Source organism: Podarcis melisellensis, assembly GCF_964234715.1.
Source record: "Podarcis melisellensis genome assembly, chromosome: 5".
NCBI lineage: Eukaryota > Metazoa > Chordata > Lepidosauria > Squamata > Lacertidae > Podarcis > Podarcis melisellensis.
The window spans coordinates 86,160,920-86,179,495 of record NC_138537.1 but is presented as its reverse complement, the minus strand read 5'-3'; the positions used below and the strand labels follow the sequence as shown (position 1 = coordinate 86,179,495).

The window sequence follows — 18,576 nt, the reverse complement described above, 5'->3', positions numbered from 1 at the left end:
GTGAGTGGGGCTGAGAGACTTCAGAGAAGAGTGACTAGCCCAAGGTCACCCAGCAGCTGCATGTGGAGGAGCGGGGAATCGAACCCGGTTCACCAGGCTACAAGTCCACCGCTCTTAACCACTACACCACACTGGCTCTCACTCTCACGACACACACAAGCCAAACAGTGCGAGGGAATGCAGGCAAAAGGATTAGGGGGACAGGGGGAGGGGAAACTGCACCCTGAAACATCATCTACTATACCTGCTGCAAGTGATTTGCGATGTTGAGGATCTGCTGATTGGGGATGCTGACTGCCACTTGGACCAGCTGTGCAATCACAGCTGTCTGCTCATGGATGATAGCCAGGTGCAAAGGCCTGTGGGAACAGACAAGATTAATGTCTTAAGAGCGGGAAGATGGAAGTTCTTGGGAACTGTGCGGTTAGTCGCAGGAGGGACAAGAAGCGAGTCTAACTTCTAGATAAGGTCTGTGTGCATCACCAAGTCCCCCCTTCTACAATTTGCAAAGGAGGATCCAAAACTCCCCCTACATTGGGGGCTTTCTGGTCCAAAGAAGGAAAATGTTTGCTCCAGAAACTACCGGAGGCAATTAAATATTGCAAATGGGACATGTTTTCATATGAGTGGACTGCGAAATGGCAGAGGACGAGCTGAAGACCAGACAAGGAGTTCTGGTCAGGCCTCCGCTACAGCTCTGTGCTCACTTGTTTTACTATATTTATTTATTAAATATGTAACCCCGCCCTTCACCTGCCTCATGGCAGTTCACAGCATAAAAATGCAAAATAAAAGGCAAAATACGTACTAAAACCCAAGAACAATACAAACGGACAGCAGCCACAAGCACCCATTGTTCTCACCATCTGCTGAGAACTGCTGTTCTCACAATTTAAATGAATTTCAAAGGAAAACTAAGATTTTCAAGTCTGCCCAATGTATAAGAAAAAAGCTGGAAAAATGGACACAAACCAAAGACTGAGAAAAGGGGGTAGCTTTTATCAAAATATCTGAAAACCTAGCCAAATACCGTATTTTTCGCACCATAGGACGCACTTTTCCCCCTCCAAAAATGAAGGGGAAATGTGTGTGCGTCCTATGGTGCGAATGCAGGCTTTCGCTGAAGCCTGGAGAGCGAGAGGGGTCGGTGCACACCGACCCCTCTCGCTCTCCAGGCTTCAGGAGAGCCCCACCGCCAGCCCCACAAGCTCGGGGGACAGCGGGGAGGCGGAACGCCGCCATCCCGCTGTCCCCCGACTTGGCTAGAAGGCTGGCGGGGGGAGAAGCCTGCTCCTCCCCGTCGCCAGCCCCGCAAACTCGGGGGACAGCGGGAGAGGCACAGCGCGCCCTTCCCGCTGTCCCCCGACTTGGCTAGAAGGCTGGCGGGGGTGGGGGAGAAGCCTGCTCCTCCCCATCACCAGCCCCGCAAAGTCAGAAGACAGTGGGAGAGGCACAGCGCGCCATCCCGCTGTCCCCCGACTTGGCTAGAAGGCTGGCGGGGGGAGAAGCCTGCTCCTCCCCGTCGCCAGCCCCGCAAACTCGGGGGACAGCGCTGGGCTCCCACGGCTTGTGGAGACTTGCCTGTTTGGGGACTGGGGTCGGGGGAAGCTTGAGCTTCCCCCGTCCCAGCCCCGCGCCTGGGGGGGAAATAATTTTCCCCCTTTATTTCCCCCCAAGAAAACTGGGTGCGCCCTATGGTCCAGTGCGCCCTATGGTGCGAAAAATACGGTAAGTTAAGGGAACGGCAGCTCCTTGGAGTTTATACTAAAGGGCTTAGATCAGGTATCAAGAAATAACATGATATCAATTTATATAAGATTGTATACATTGAATTTTTGTATGGTTTTTTTTGTCCCTTATACACCTCTTTGTTCTTTTGCCCACCCTCACTCCCCCCTTTTCTTCTCTGTATCGCTTTCTTTATAACTGGAATCCTTCCGATAAAATATTAACATTAGATTGGAGGGGAAAGGTATCGAGAAATGTTTCCTGACCCCGAGAGAGACTGAATATATTGTTCAAGCGGGCAGCAGAATTCCTTTCCATGAGCCCTTGCTTCCTTTTCCACATCTCAAGAGGCAGAGAGGGATCTGTGGTTCCTCCCTAGCACCACTCTTCAGACTCTTGCCTCCAACAGAAGGAAGCGGGCAACTGTCCCCCGAATTGTGGAGTCTCTGAGGAAGCCTGCTTGCTCCCGCCTCCTCCCACCCACCAGACAGCGCCTGCCCCAAAGGCCCCGCTCCGTCCGCAGCAGACTCACGTGTCTCCGTTCTCGTCCTGAGAGGCAGCCAGGTGCCTCTGCACAGCTAGCAGCATCCGTGGGTCGGCCGTGACTGCGTAGTCGAGAAGAGCCCGGGAGCTGCGCCGAGCCAGCATCAGCACCCACGAGCTGCAGTCCTGAGCTAGGGGGACAGGGAAAAGGCACTGCGTGAATGCAACCCTCTGCCGGCGGCCAAACTGGACATCTTGCACTCGGTCACTGTGCATGAATCCCCCGGGACACATCACCGCCCTTGCCGAGCTTTGCCCTACTAGGGCAGGGGGTTGGGGGGCCCCACAGGGTCCAGCTGCGACCCTCCATGTCTCTCCTATTGGGACCCACACCTTCCTGCTCCACCCCCTCTTGCTGCTTCTGCCTGGGTGGAACGTACTCATGGCATCAGATAATGTGTCTTGCTTGTCTGGGCGGAGAATGTGTGTGCAGAAAAGCGCCTTTTGCGAGGCTGCAGTGCAACCTACTGAAACAAAGGGTGGGAGTCTCTCTGCCCACCTTGTCCTGGCTGAAAATAGTTCTCCCCATCCCTGCAACAGGGGAAGGTCACAGGTCCGTGGTAGAAGCACGTGGCTTTTACAAGCAGACATTCCCAGATTAATTAATTAAGTGTGGAACTAAAAAGCCGGTGGCGCATGGAGGATGAAGAGTGCCCCCCCCCCAGCTATGTGCACATGCCAGAGTCCTACAGCTTGTAGCACCATCGGTTTGGCTCCTGGGGGAGCGGGGAAGGAAGGAGAAGAGATGGGCCGCTGTGGCTATGGCTGTCGGAACCGGGGGATGAAAAGTCAACTGTCTTGGCCACAGCTGGGGCGTCTCCCCTCTCAGCCTTGCCGCTGCGGAGATCCATCAGCGCACTCTCCTGCTGGGTCTGCAGAAGCCACTCGTAGTAGCCCTGGCACAACTTCTTCAAGGTCTTGTTCCTCTCTAAGGAATCAAGTTCTGCCTTCATGGGTTTTAAACATGGCTCTGAATCCATTGGCGCGGGTGGTGCTGTGGGTTAAACCACAGAGCCTAGGACTTGCCGATTAGAAGGTCGGCGGTTCGAATCCCCGTAACGGGGTGAGCTCCCGTTGCTCTGTCCCTGCTCCTGCCAACCTAGCAGTTCGAAAGCACCTCAAAGTGCAAGTAGATAAATAGGTACCGCTCTGGCGGGAAGGTAAACGGCATTTCCGTGTGCTGCTCTGGTTCGCCAGAAGCGGCTTAGTCATGCTGGCCACATGACCCGGAAGCTGTACGCCGGCTCCCTCTGCCAATAAAGTGAGATGAGCACCGCAACCCCAGAGTCGGTCACGACTGGACCTAATGATCAGGGGTCCCTTTACCTTTACCTGCATCCTTTGAGGTTAAATCTTGGACCTCTTGGAAGCTTGAAGGTTCCCTAACCTTCTCCATGTTACTAACAACAGCTGTTTTAGCAAACTCATCAGCATACCTCTTAGGTGGTTTGCCCTTTGTAGTTCTTTCATATAGAATGTGTACATTTCATTCTATATATGCGTATAGAGAACTCTCCAGCAGGTAAGCTGCTTCCAAAACACCTCTTAACCCCAGACTACTTTGGACAGCACTCGTCTCACAGACGTACCATGCTGCAGCAGTTCTGCGTAGCGCTTTTCCTCCGTGGAGATCCGGCTCCCATCTTCTAATGTTTGCTGCTCCCCCTCTTCCGGCTTGGAAGTTCTTGGCATGTGGATGCCCCTCCCTCCTTGGTAGTTGCCCATCGGGTAGGTGCCAGAGAGGTAGATGCTGCTGTTGCTGCAAGAGCTGTATCCCGCCGAGTGCCAAGGATTCCCAGCTGGGGCAGGCAGGCATATACACACAACACAGAGATAGAGAGAGGTTTCTGTATTAGCCCAGTTGTGCTCACAGGGTTAGGCGACGCGTGGGTAAATTTCAGGAGCCCTCGATAAACATTTCAGACTTCTGGCAAAAGGAACCCATCCCTCCCCTGGCAGTCTAGTGGAAAAGCAGGGAAGAGAAGGGGAGAAGAAAGAGAGAGGGGTGGGAGAGGGGGTGGTCCCAACCACGTCCGGTTATGTCCAGCATGCAAGCCCCCTACGCAGAGTTCACAAATTGTAGCTGTTGGAAAGCAGAAGGGGGGGCAAGCCCCAATAAGTCAGGTCTGCACTGCTTCGTCACCAGCTGAGCAAAGACACGGCAGTAGCTCCCAAGCTAGTAACGCGCTGGCAAAATCACCGCTCAACCTAGGACTTTCAGATATCACATTTGAAACCGGCACTGTTCAGTTTACTGCAGGAGAGTTTGTGAGCCTGTATTCTAGTCGTCGACGGCGACTAGACTTTGCTCCCCGCTTTGCAACCCAGAAACCTTGATCTGCGGCACGTTCTCCTTTAAAAATAGAAACCAGCCCCCTGGGGATGCTCAGCTCAGTGCTTACTAATTCTGCAACATCTGACACGCCTGCCGTTTGTTCTGCAGAGCCTTGTTATCCAGACCCCCTTCTCTGCACTGAAGACAAGCTAGTAAATTAAAATAATAACTCCGTCAGAGGGTTGCCTGCTTCAAGAGTGCGTGGTTTTGTCTTTGGAAAATCACGGGGGAAAAGTGTAAAGTGAATGGTCATTAGCAGTTTCCACTTGCTGCAGGAATTGTAACTGCCTCAACAAATTGCATTGGAAGATCAGCTTTCTCTCTCTCTCTCTCTCTCTGTGTCTAATTAAGCAAACTACTCTGCGCTCTTTTAGCAATTCCACCCCATGAATTGTCCAGAATCGCTCGCAGCCGTCAGCAGCAGTGGCTCACTTAAAGCCAGAGATACGTTTCATATCAAAGAATGTTGTGGAACTGGGCTACAGTAGCATCCCCTCCCTCAACCCTTTAGTGGGATGGGGAATCGCTGTAGCTCAGTGGCTAGAGCTTCTATTTTGCATGCATTACACACCAAGTCCAATCACCAGCATGTCCTGGTAGGGCTGGGAGAGACTTGCCTGAATTCCTGGCAAGTTGCTGTCAGTGCAACTGCAGGCAGCACTAAGCTAGGTGGACAAATAGTCTTAAGGCAGCTTCTTACGGTCCTAACCTGCCTTACCATTACACCAAAGTGCCTACGCAGATTCTCTGTTTTATCTCTAAGCCAACATATAGAAGAAGTTTATCACATGAAGTACAGAATGAGAAAAGCAAAAAGTGGCCTTGGAGTCATCAAACTGTCAAGCTGTAAGGGACCCCAAGGGTCATTTAATCCAAACCCCCGAAAGGCAGGAATCTCAACGAAAACATCCATGACGGATGGTCTTTCAAAGGCAAGGCAACTGCTTTTTACCGAAGTGAAAGCCTCTCCAAAATGAAGGACGTGCTACACCAGGAGAACAAGTGTAAACCAAATAATATGGCTAATCAGAAGGAAAGACGGCAGGCCATCACTAAAGGTGCTTAGACTAAATCAGTATTTCCTGAACTTGGGTCTCCGGTGGGTTTTGGACTACAGTTCCCATCTTCCCTAGCTAACAGGACCAGTGGTCAGGGATGATGGGAGCTGTAGTCCAAAAACAGCTGGAGACCCAAGCTGGGGAAACACTGGGCTAAAGCACCAGACAGATGAAAAAAAGGTGTAAAGGGAGGGGGGTCAGGAAATCACAGAAGAGCTAAAGAAATCCTTTGCCCCTACTTACATGTCAGATGATGTTGGGGAGAGACCCACAACCGAACCCATTTATTTTTACACCCAAGACATCCATGCAAAGGATGCGCCTATCAATGTTTTATAAACTGACAACTTAAAACCCAGCTTGCCGTGGTCAGGTGGCCTTTACCCCCAAGGAGCTCCAGGGGTAGTTGGCTTCCTACAAGAGTGGAAGATGCTATACTCTATACTCTGCTGCCAAAGCTATTGCAACGAAAAGCCTTCAATCTCAAAACTAGAAAGCCAAACTCCCCAAGCCTCCGTCAACAAAGAGCAACGTTTACCTCCGCCGGAACCAAATCCGCCGGCTCCGCCCCCAGCGCCTCCCATGGGTGAGCCGCCCCCAAAGTGCTGAGGGAACTGGGGCAGGGTCTTCTTCCTCTTCCTCTCCACTTCTTCCTTATCTGCAACCAAGGACACAAGAGGAGAGTCGTCAAAGACAAGGTCCTGCGCTGGCGCTGGACAAACAGAAGTAGCAAGACACTTCTTGGTACAAGCTCCCTATACCTTCCACCACCGGGTAGTAGGTAAACTGCTTGGAGTCACTCACGTCACCCCCTCGCTTGCGCTTCAGCTGAAGAAACACGGTGACCGGGCGCTCGATCTTGGTCTTGTGGTAGGGCGGCGTGCGGAACACAATGGCGTACTGGAAGGACACAAAGTGTGGACACCTGAATAGGGCTTGTGGCAACCCAACTCCGACTGATTCAGAGTCAATGTATCATAATGTAAAGAACTTAACCATTGCCGTGGGTTAAAGGAGAATCAAAAACAGAGTTGGGTGTCATAAGCACACAGAGATAAGTGAGCTCCAAACTGACAGGCTCCCTCCTATACACTGCGGTTTGATAGAGAGATACTCTTGCAGCACCCGACAGATTAATTCCCATGAGGCAGAGCAGCAAAATATTAGGAATATGGGAAACTGCCTTCCACTCCGTCTTATTCAGTATCGTCTACACTGACTGGCAGCTGCTTCCAGGGTATCTGGGAGAGGTTTCTAGCCCTACCTAGAGACACCAGGGATTGAACCCACTGCATAGAAGGCCCCTGAGCTACAACTATTGCCCAGTTAAGTATTAACCCTTCTAAAAACCCGCCAGCCAGGAGGAGAACCATCACAATGCAGTGCCCAAAAATAGCTCAGCAGGATTTCACGAGCCTACGATATTGAACAGAGCTGAGGCGTCCAGGGAAATATACCTCTAGAAATGGATCATCAACTAGGACAACTGCTGCAGCTTATTCCGCATCTTGGCCCGGAGACCCAACTGACGTGTCTGAAGAAATCAGTTTCGTCCATGCATCCCCTTGCAGCTGCCAAGTCACTCACCTCACCCAGGAATAGCAATGAAAATGGGCAAGTAGTTTCCTGGTTCATGACCTAAAGTAAGTCGCACAACCATGCAGAATATAGCTTTATCGCCCTCCGAGCTTTATTAGAAGAAAAACCCAGTTTCCCAGGGCTTGCGTTCAATGGTCGCGAGAGGCGAGCAAACCAGGGAAAGAAGATGGGCTTTCCAAAGATCTTGCGAAGCTCATCAGGTTTAACAGGCGACAGCGATCCAAAAGCTTATGCTTAGGACCTATGTAATACTGGCAGAACCTCTCATTTTCCCCAGGCAGATGACACCCCAAGCACACACTTACAATCCTTAAATTCCCACGCACACAAAACTTGGTGGTCTTTTACCTGTCTTTTAGCCTGGTGTCACACGGAATGCTACACAATCTTGACATCTAATTGCTCAAGCTGACAAGAGATTTGCTCTGCAAGACTGATCTTTTGAGTGGGAAGGTCCCATGACCCAACCGGTACCTGTTTATGTACATCTGTAGGGGAGAAGTCTCCAAAGGCCTGCCAGCCATTCTCATCATCTTCATAAAACCGCACCTCAATATCATCTGGAGGAGGAAGAAAAAAGTTATTTCCCTTGTGAGAAAGCACCAACCCACCCTGTCTCAGGTCCCAGGCATCTGAACTAGCACAGGGTCTCATTTATTAAGGTCTTCTCTCTCTCCACACACAATACATTCTCGTTGCATGCAATCAATAACACTATGTGGCCACAGTCCAGCCCTCTAGAGCAGGTACTGTCACGGCTAAAATGGCCGCTGTTTCTTTAATGCGAATAAAGCTGGGTCAGCATGACTCAGCGGTCTGCACCAAGTTGTATATATAAGTGGGAAATGTTAGTTTGTTGCTGAGGCTGGTGTTTGGGTTGGTTGGTGCTGGTGTGTGGAGTTATTCAGTCGTGTTTTGCACAAAGACTTTTAAGAATAAAACTCTGCAAGGATATTCTCGTGGACTCTTTTTGTGCCGACAAGGGTCCGAGGACCAGGCTGAAGAGGCAAAGGGAGGTCAGAACCTTTTCCTCCTTTTTTTTGCTTTTTACAAACACTGACAGGTTATGGGCCCAGTGTTTCTGAGCATGTGCAGAGTGCAAAACGACTGACAGCATCTCAGCAGGGAGCTGGTGAGTCCTGGTGGTGTATGGAGCCGGTGGCTGTGCGTTGGAGCAGTTGGTGGCAAGCTGTAACTGTCTGCAGCGACGCTGGAGCAGCTAGGATCTGAGGACCAGAAAAGCACTCAGCGTCGGCTACTGGAACAGTTTGAACTGCTAGAGGACCACAGTAGGCAACTCACAGAGCGGCTACACCAGTTGCAGAGCCAGGTGGGACCTGAGGGTCAACAGAGGCAGCAGCTAGAAGCCGGTGAGTGCCAGCCAGGACCATCTAGTGGGACTCTAAAGAGAGAGTCTGGAGAGTTTGCTGGAGGCCCCACAGAAGGGGCTCAGCAAGCACCAGCAGAGATGGCAGATTTCCAGTCTTCCCAAGTTGTAAATATTGGGGGAGGCATCCCTTTTGAACTTCTCTCAGAAAGCAACTGGCTGAGTTGGTCAATTAAAATGCAGCAGTTGTTAAGGAGAGATGGACTATGGGACTGTGTTGAAACTGAGGTTTTGAGGACTGACTCTGCTGAGAAAAAACGGCTAGATGAAAGGGCTCGTGCCCAAATTATGCTGTGTTTGAGCAACTCTCAGTTATTGCATGTAGCAAATGCCAGCACAGCGTTTGAGTGCTGGAATTTATTAAGGGCAATGCACGTCAGAGAAACTGCTGGAACTATAATTTCTCTGACCAGAAGGCTGTTCAGGACTGTTATGAAAGAAGGTGAGAGTTTGGAAACTCATCTTCAAACGCTGAAATCTCTGTTTCTTCAACTACAGCAGAGAGGTAAGCGTTATGATGAGACTGACCAAACCTACATTATTCTTTCAAGTTTGCCTGAAAGCTGGTTGCCCGTGATTAACAGCATGGAGAGTATGCGTCCCCGAGATCTGACCCTTGAGTATGTGGTTGGAAGATTGACCGAAGAAGCAGAAAGAAGGTCAGATAAACAAGCTGAACTCCAAGAGCGGAGGAGTTACAGTCGAGGGGGCCAGCAGCAGAATCTGCCAATGGAGCAACGCCAAGGTTTGGACTTGGCCATGGCAGTGAGGAGATGCTATAGATGCAACCAACCCGGGCATCTCCAACGTCAATGCAGGGCAAGACTTCCAGGAGACGACGTGGAGCAGAGACAGCAATCAACGCAGAAACGTAAGCAGAAGGGGTTCTCTTCAGAGAAGAAGAACACGCGTTCTGCTCAGTTTGTTTCTGCATTTTCTCGAGAGGAGAGGAAGATACCTCGAGGAACATGGTTGCTGGACTCTGGGAGCAGCAGGATTATCTGCAACAGTCGGGAGGACTTTAAGACCCTGGGGAAGCCAGCTGATGGAAAAGACTCAATTTATCTTGCTGATGGTCGTAGAAGCAAGATTGATGGCCAGGGAACATGTTTCCTGCAGTGCTTGAACACTACTCTACCAGAGACCCTGTTTGTCAGCAGTTTGGACTATTGTTTGCTGTCTGTAAGCTGTTTGATTAATGCAGGGTATAGTGTTAACTTCACACGGGATGGCTGTCTGATAAAGAATGGAACTCAGGTATGTGGCCATGCAAAGTTGGAAAATGGGCTATATGTAATGCAGGACAAGCCTGTTAAAGCAGCCCAGGTGGTTCAGGATAATTTGCCAGTTCATAAGGGGTGTGTACATGAACTGCACAGAAAACTGGGTCACGCCAATTTCCGTGTGCTTTCAGAGATGCAAAAGGTGTGCAAGAACCTAAAAGTAAACAGCTGTAACTGTTTCCTAGATTGCAATGTATGTAAAATGGCCAAATCTAAGAGGAAGCCTGTGGCTTCTAAAAGTGACAGAGTATCTAAAGAGGTTTTAGAACTTGTCCATTGTGACGTGATAGGCCCTTTTCCACAGAAGACTGAAGGAGGCGCCAGATATGCTTTTCTGGTAATTGATGATAAATCACGTTTTAGTTGGTTGTTTTTGTTAAAGCAGAAATCTGAGTGTTTCCCCACATTCAGAGAATGGGTTGCCCAAGCTGAAAAGCTCTTCGCTCGCCCTGTTGTGCAGTTGCAAACAGATAGGGGTGGAGAATTTCTGAACAAACAATTTGGGACATGGTTGCGACGTAAGGGGATCACTCATCGTTTGACTAACCCTTATAGCCCTGCTGAAAATGGTCTGTGTGAAAGGCGTGGGGCTGTAATACAGTCAGTAAAGGACTGCCTGCTAGTGGATGCAGGATTGGGTCACAACCATAGGCTGTGGGGCGAGGCTTTTCTGACAGCGAACTTTTTGATTAATAGAACCTGGTCTAGCTCTATAAAAGATATTCCTTATCGTGTGTTGTTTGGGAAAGAACCAGAGTGGACAATGCTCCATAACTGGGGTGCTTGGGCACATGTAAACATCCCCAAAGCTCAGCGCCAGAAAGGGGGTGCTAGAGCGCAGAGACTGCGGTTTGTGGGATATCAGTCCTATGGCAAAGGGTGGCGTTTCAATTTACGCCCAGGACGAGTGGTTCTGTCACGAAGTGCAGACTTCACTGACCAGGACAGATGGACTGTGATCCATGCCAACCCAGATTGCCTACTGCCCCTGCAAGTAAGAGAAGAAGCTTCTTCTCAGCCATTGGCAACGCAGGAGCAGGAGGAGGAGGAGGCACAGATTTCCCCAAAAGATGTGGCAAAAGATAATACTTCTCTAGAGGAAGAGGAAGAAGAGCCAGAGATAAGGGGGGAAGAAGAAGTAATAGTGCCTAGGCGCTCCCAGTGTTCAAACAAGGGTGTACCTCCTCAGCGTTTGACCCTAGGAGGAGTGAGAGTATGCAATGTGAGTTGTGTGGAACCACAAAGTTATAATGAAGTCTTAGACTTACCCCCTGGGGAACGTGCTTTGTGGGAACAAGCTATGAAAGAAGAAATGGACTCTTTTAAACGTAACAAAGTGTTTGAGGTCATAATGCCGCCACCTGGTGGCAGAGTGGTGTCATGCAAGTGGGTTTACAAAAGGAAAACCCTTGCATCTGGGGAACCACGTTTTCGAGCCAGATTAGTAGCCAGAGGGTTCACTCAGATTAAAGGGGAGAGTTATGATGAAGTGTTTTCTCCCACTGTAAAGAGTGAAACTTTTCGCTTAATGCTTTCCATTGCTGCTGTAAGACAACTAGCAGTGCACCATTTTGATGTTGATGCTGCATATCTGCATGCAAATTTAGACCATGAAGTATTAATGAGACAACCCCCTGGGTTTGAAGAGGAGAATGGTGCAGTCTGGCGTTTGAGAAAGGCTGTTTATGGTCTCAAACAAAGTGGAAGGTGTTGGAACCAGTGTTTAAATGAAGCCCTTGTAAAACTTGGTTTTAAAAGGAGTGTGGCTGATCCATGCCTGTACACCAAGGGATCAGGCAACAAATATCTAATGCTCTTAGTCTTTGTTGATGATTTGCTTGTGGCAGGGAGTTCCACAGATGAGATCCAGAAGCTCACAAGTCAACTGGAAAAGAGGTTTAAGCTTAAAGCCTTGGGGCCTGTAAGCAATTACTTGGGAGTAGAAGTAAGGCAGGAAGCTGATGGAAGCTTCCTATTGAGTCAGAAAGAGAAAATTCTTCGCTTGATAGAGCAGTTTGGCATGGAAAACTGCAAGCCAGTTCAGACACCCATGACACCAGATTTCCCAAAGACAGTGTGTGATGATAAATTTGATCAGCCTGAGTTGTATCACTCAAAAATAGGATCGCTGTTATATTTAAGCCAGTGGTCAAGGCCAGACATTGCATGTGCTACAAATGTTCTGAGTCAACGTGTATCTAAACCCAGTACTGCTGATTGGTGTGCTTTGAAAAGGCTTATCAGATATCTAAAGGGGACATTAAATGTATGTTTGAAGATATCTAGTACACAAGACGAAAAACTAGAAGTATTTGTTGATGCAGACTGGGGAAGCTGTGTAGCTACCAGAAAATCTACAAGTGGAATGGTTATGATGTTTGCCAATTCCATAATTGGGTGGAGGTCAAAGAAACAAGGATTTGTTGCAACCTCATCCTGTGAGGCAGAATATGGGAGCCTGTCGCTAGCATGCAATGAAATCATGTGGTTTATACAGATACTAAAAGATCTAGATTGTAAAGTTGATTTGCCTATCCAAGTGTATGAAGATAGCCAATCGTGCATTGCATTAGCGGGCTCGGAAATAATGAAATCCGCATCAAAACATATTGCTATCCGTCATGCGAATGTTAGAGATTGTGTACAGAATGGGGTAATCAAACTGGAGTATTGTCAATCACACGATAATATTGCTGATTTGTTCACCAAGCCTTTGCCAGCAACATGCCATAATGAACTGATGACAAAACTGGGTTTATGTATATAATGTATGTATGTATTGTTTCTGTTGGGGTTTTTCGCATTTAAAGAAACAGAAGGGGTGTCACGGCTAAAATGGCCGCTGTTTCTTTAATGCGAATAAAGCTGGGTCAGCATGACTCAGCGGTCTGCACCAAGTTGTATATATAAGTGGGAAATGTTAGTTTGTTGCTGAGGCTGGTGTTTGGGTTGGTTGGTGCTGGTGTGTGGAGTTATTCAGTCGTGTTTTGCACAAAGACTTTTAAGAATAAAACTCTGCAAGGATATTCTCGTGGACTCTTTTTGTGCCGACAAGGGTCCGAGGACCAGGCTGAAGAGGCAAAGGGAGGTCAGAACCTTTTCCTCCTTTTTTTTGCTTTTTACAAACACTGACAGGTACCCCTGAACCCAGCCCTCCAGCTGTTTTGGGACTACAACTCCCATCACCCCTGGCTAACAGGACCAGTGGTCAGGAATGGGAATTGTAGTCCCAAAACAGCTGGAGGGCAGAGTTCGGGGATGACTGCATCATTTTCTCCCTTTCCCAAGCCATTTTCAGGCCACAATTCTCCTCCGCAGCCACATGGGGTCTTCCTTCATTCCTTTTCATAGAATCATAGAGTTGGAAGAGACCACAAGGGCCATTGAGTCCAACCCCCTGCCAAGCAGGAAACACCATCAGAGCACTCCTGACATAATAGAATCATAGAATCATAGAGTTGGAAGAGACCACAAGGGCCACTGAGTCCAACCCCCTGCCAAGCAGGAAACACCATCAGAGCACTCCTGACATAATAGAATCATAGAATCATAGAGTTGGAAGAGACCACAAGGGCCTTGCGCTAATGAAGAGCCCTCCGAGGCCCGATTTACAAAGGGACCATCTGCCTTGAAAAGCAATGTTTACACTTGCTTCTTCTGAAGCAACCCCGGCAGAAACGCAACAAGTTGTCCTGTTCCATTCTAACAAATTTATTTACTTTTCGCAATCCTATTTTCTAGGGTTGTAGCTGGGCTCCCTGGGACCTTAAGATGAAAGGGCAGGTAAGAAAGTGCATAAACAAATATATATATGTATGTATGTATTTGGAAAATCCTAGCCAAGTGAAGTAGACTTGAGAACAAAAAAACAACCAATACAACCAGGTCAGAATTTGGTCAGAATTTGATTTCTGAAGAATGTTTAACAGGAGTACAAGGAATCAAGCTCTTAAGACTCACAGGCATAATTGGACAAGGTACCTCCAACCTTTGAAAGCCTGTGGGCACATATGGATTTTTGAACGGATGTTGTGAAGACCTCCCTTTCTGGTCACGTCTGTTCCTCCAGATCAACGCCCCCAGCCCAGCCCACAGAAAAGGACCATGTGCACAGGCTTTTTTCCCAACAGATCTGAGTAAAAGTGAGATCCAACAGAATCAATCCGAGCCTTCAAAAGCATGCAGAGATGAAATAATAAGTGTGCCACTGCTCTTGGAAAATCTTCCGAGAGAAACCATCCTCATAACCTCACGACCAAGGAGGCAGTGGCTTCCTGGGTGCCCAGAAAAGACCTCAAGTCTCCTTGTTGGCAACCTCGTCTGATGCTTCCTAATGTTCAAGACCTTGGACGCCACTCCCCCAAAAACATCAACAAATGAAAGATAAGGAAATAAGGGACAGTGCTCACCTTTCTGGACTTTATCACACAGCAGGTAAACTTCATCCCCGCCTCGCACGGAGCCAGCTGTCTTGTCCATTCTTGAGATCTTCAGGTTGGAAGCCCCGGGGGATTCTGAAGAGCAAAGAAAAGGCAGAGCTGTGTAACTGAGATCCAGGCAGCTGCAGAGATGCATTTTTGTATGTAATCATGCGTACAAATGTAAGAAAAGGGACTCCATACGAGAGCCACATTATTTTAAGCCAAATGTGTGCCTAGAGGTTCACAAATTTTGGCTAGCCTCGGCAGCCCATTATTTTTGCGATTACCATCAACCCTCCCCTCTCAAGTACTCCAGCCATGCACCCAGAAGGTTCAGGGAAAGAATGTGTCAGTCTTTCCATTTGTGCGAAGCTATAGAAACTGAGGAGGAGGGGGGATCTCCAAAATGTGGTGCAGAGAGAGATTCAACTCTCTTCCATGTTCTGTGCAATGCAAGGAGATCTTGGTAGAAGGCCTCACTACACACTCAGACAGGAAGTGATTTATGGCTACTACTTGCCACCTGGTGGCCATAGTTTGTGGTGTCTCCCATACAGCCCAGTTCCCCATGCCCCACCTGAGCTTGTAAGCTCTCCAGCACAAATGTGAAGACTTGAAATTAGTGTGCTACAAAGTCTGTAAGACCCAAAATATCAACAATCAGGCCCTGTGGAGAAGGATGACATACTCCTCTCAACAGATGTGTCAACCTTGAAGCCTAAATGCAGCTGTAGTGGTCTTCCCAATATCAGAGATCATGCTGAAGACGGAGTTCCAGGATTAAAAAAAAACCGTGGTAATTTGTGTGCCTTTGTTTGACCCTTTTACATGGTTTTGTATGTATTGTGGCATTTTACGCATTGTGACTTGTTCTTTTTTTTATTGCTAACAGTTCAGTAATTATTTATTGTAATTGTTAAGAGCGTTAAGAAGGGATAGGCAACCTAAGGCCCGGGGGCCGGATCCGGCCCAATTGCTTTCTAAATCTGGCCCACGGACGGTCCGGGAATCAGTGTGTTTTTACATGAGTAGAATGTGTCCTTTTATTTAAAATGCATCTAATTTGTGGGACCTGCCTGGTGTTTTTACATGAGCAGAATGTATGCTTTTATTTAAAATGCATCTCTGGGTTATTTGTGGGGCATAGGAATTCATTTTCCCCCCAAAATATAGTCCGGCCAACCACATGGTCTGAAGGATGGTGGACCGGCCTGCAGCTAAAAAAGGTTGCTGACCTCTGGCGTTAAGAATTGATAGTAAATAGTGTGATTTCAGAAGAAATAAAAATCTCAAAAGGCACTAGACAAGGCTGTCCACTGTCCCCATTGATATTCATCATGGTTCTGGAGGTGTTACTAGACTCAATAAGGAAAAAAGAAAGAATAAAAGGGGTGGCGGTAGGAAAAGACCAACATAAAGTAAGAGCCTTCGCAGATGACTTGGTGCTAACGGCTGAAGATCCGCTGGAGTCAGCTACAGAAATATTGGATGAAATTGAGAAATTTGGAGAGGTAGCGGGGTTCATAATAAATAGGAAGAAAACAAAAATCATGGTTAAAAATATGGAGAAATCAGCGACGGAAGAATTGCAGCAACAAACAGGAATTGAAATCGTCAAAAAAGTGAAATACTTAGGAATTTGGCTGACCCCAAAAAATATTGACCTATACCAGAATAACTATACACCGACATGGAATAAAATTAAGAAGGACTTGATAATATGGAATAGACTAAAATTATCCATTTGGGGCAGAATTTCTCTAATTAAGATGTCAGTATTGCCCAAAATGTTGTTCCTATTCCAAATGCTACCGATCTTAAAAGGAACGTTGATTTTTAAAGAATGGCAGAGGTTGATCGCAAGATATGTTTGGCAGGGGAAAAAACCAAGAATTAAACATAAATTATTGATAGATGCAAAGGAAAGGGGGGGTTTTGCCCTGCCCGACTTAAAGATATATTATGAGTCAGCATGCTTATGTTGGCTGAAAGAATGGATCAACCTGAAAAACACAAAGCTGTTAGATTTGGAAGGATTCGATAATAGAGCTGGATGGCACGCCCATTTATGGAAGGAGAAGAAAAAGGGTTATAAATCATTTGAAAACCATATCTTTCGGAGAGCCTTGCTGGAGGTATGGGATAGATATAAAAACATTCTGGAAGTCGGAGTCCCACATTGGCTGTCCCCATTAGAGGTGTTGGCAGTTAAAAAAGTTAATATGAGAGACAACTGGGCGACTTATGGAGAATTGGTGAGGAAGGAAGGGGGAAAATGGAGGATAAAACCATACGAGGAAATAAAAGGGCAGGTTTATGATTGGCTACACTACCTCCAAATAAACGAAATGTTTAAGAGGGATGAAAAAGAAAAAGGGTATAGAGAAAGAGAATCCAAATTTCAAATAGAAATAGTGAATAACAACCATAAGGTGATTTCAAAAATGTATAAAATCTTGTTAGAATGGTATACGATGGATGAGGGGGTGAAAGATACGATGATTCAATGGGCCAGAGATTTGGGACAAAACATAGAAATAGATGAATGGTACAAAATATGGAACGAAAACATAAAATTTACAGCCTGTGTCTCCCTAAAAGAGAACTCAATGAAGATGGTGTATAGATGGTACCTGACGCCAGTAAGATTAGCTAGAATGTATAAAATCAGTAATAAATGTTGGAGGTGTGGAGAGAAGGAGGGTACATTCATGCACATGTGGTGGGAGTGCAGCAAAATAAGGGAATTTTGGGGGACTATACACAGTGAACTGAAGAAAATATTAGGATATAATTTTGTTAAAAAACCGGAAATTTTTCTATTAGGAATAACAAGAAGGGATATAATAAGGAAAGACTGTAAATTTTTTCAATATGCTATTACGGCGGCAAGGATGCTGGTGGCCCAGAATTGGAAAGGAAAAGAGGTCCCGACTCTGGAAGACTGGAGGGCTAAACTTATGGATTACGCAGAATTGGACAAATTAACAGGCAAAATAAGATATCAAAAAGATCAGAAATTTTTGGAAAACTGGGGGAAATTTACGGATTATTTGGAAATCGTATGTGAGGAACAGACAACGTTAGTGTGTCTCAAAGAAGCTTTGTGAAAGAGTGAGGAACATTACGCAAAGAGAAACATAGAAAGAATTGTAACGTTTAATGGTAATGTTGAAGCTAAGAAATGTGTAGATAGGATAGAGGGTGCGAAAGATTGTCGGGAAAGTTGAGGGAGGTCTAAACAGAGAAGAGAGATGAGATGTAATGGGATACAAATAAGTTTTTCTTTTTTGTGTTGCTAAAACTCAATAAAAATATATGAAAAAAAAAAAAAAGGAATTCATTTTCCCCCCAAAATATAGTCCGGCCAACCACATGGTCTGAAGGATGGTGGACCGGCCTGCAGCTAAAAAAGGTTGCTGACCTCTGGCGTTAAGAATTTATGTTTAATTACGGTTTGCTGATATTTAATTTCATTGCGCACCATTATATTCTAATGTATTACTGAGCGTTGCTTTATTTGAAGTTAGTTGTTTATTTTAACGTTATGTATGCATTATGACTTTTTTTGTACTGGATCAGCTTGTTACAAGGTCTGTGTGTGATTTCTGTCATCTCTTCAGCTTGCAAACCGCCTTCCGTATAGTAATATAGAAAGGAGGTATACAAATAAAAAGTGAAATGAAAGCCTGTTGCTGCGAGCCAGCAGAACATAAGCAGCTGGATGAGGTCAAAGCCCCACCCAGCCCAGCAAGGTAAAAAGGTAAAGGTAAAGGACCACTGGACGGTTAAGTCCAGTCAAAGGCAACCATGGGGTTGCGGCGCTCGTCTCTTTCAGGCCGAGGGAGCCGGCGTTTGTCCACAGACAGCTTTCCGGGTCATTCGGCCAGCATGACTAAACCGCTTCTAGTGCAACGGGACACCATGACGGAAACCCGAGCGCACAGAAACGCCGTTTACCTTCCCACCACAGCAGTACCTATTTATCTACTTGCACTGGCATGCTTTCAAATGCTAGGTTGGCAGGAGCTGGGACAGAACGATGGGAGCTCACTCAGTCACAGGGATTTGAACCGCCGACCTCCCGATCGGCAAGCCCAAGAGGCTCAGTGGTTTGGACCATACTGTGGCTAACCAGATGCCGATGTTCAAAACCTGGCCAAGCAGTAGACACAGTGGCAGATGCTTGCTCCATGGCTCTCCTCCAAACAAGGGTGAAACC

General features: G+C 47.2%; 1 protein-coding gene across 2 annotated transcripts in view; it reads right to left on the bottom strand.

The window, feature by feature from the left end:
* NFKB2 (nuclear factor kappa B subunit 2) overlaps positions 1–18,576 on the bottom strand; it is an 89,077-nt gene that overhangs the window by 9,471 nt on the left and 61,030 nt on the right. For both annotated transcript variants that reach the window (XM_081913555.1, XM_081913554.1), the window contains 7 exons: positions 14,343–14,447; positions 7,738–7,823; positions 6,426–6,564; positions 6,203–6,322; positions 3,861–4,070; positions 2,261–2,402; positions 245–359 (listed from right to left, as the gene is read on the bottom strand). In XM_081913555.1, the coding sequence (XP_081769681.1) occupies positions 245–359; positions 2,261–2,402; positions 3,861–4,070; positions 6,203–6,322; positions 6,426–6,564; positions 7,738–7,823; positions 14,343–14,447 (917 nt within the window). The remainder of the gene's footprint in view (positions 1–244; positions 360–2,260; positions 2,403–3,860; positions 4,071–6,202; positions 6,323–6,425; positions 6,565–7,737; positions 7,824–14,342; positions 14,448–18,576) is intronic.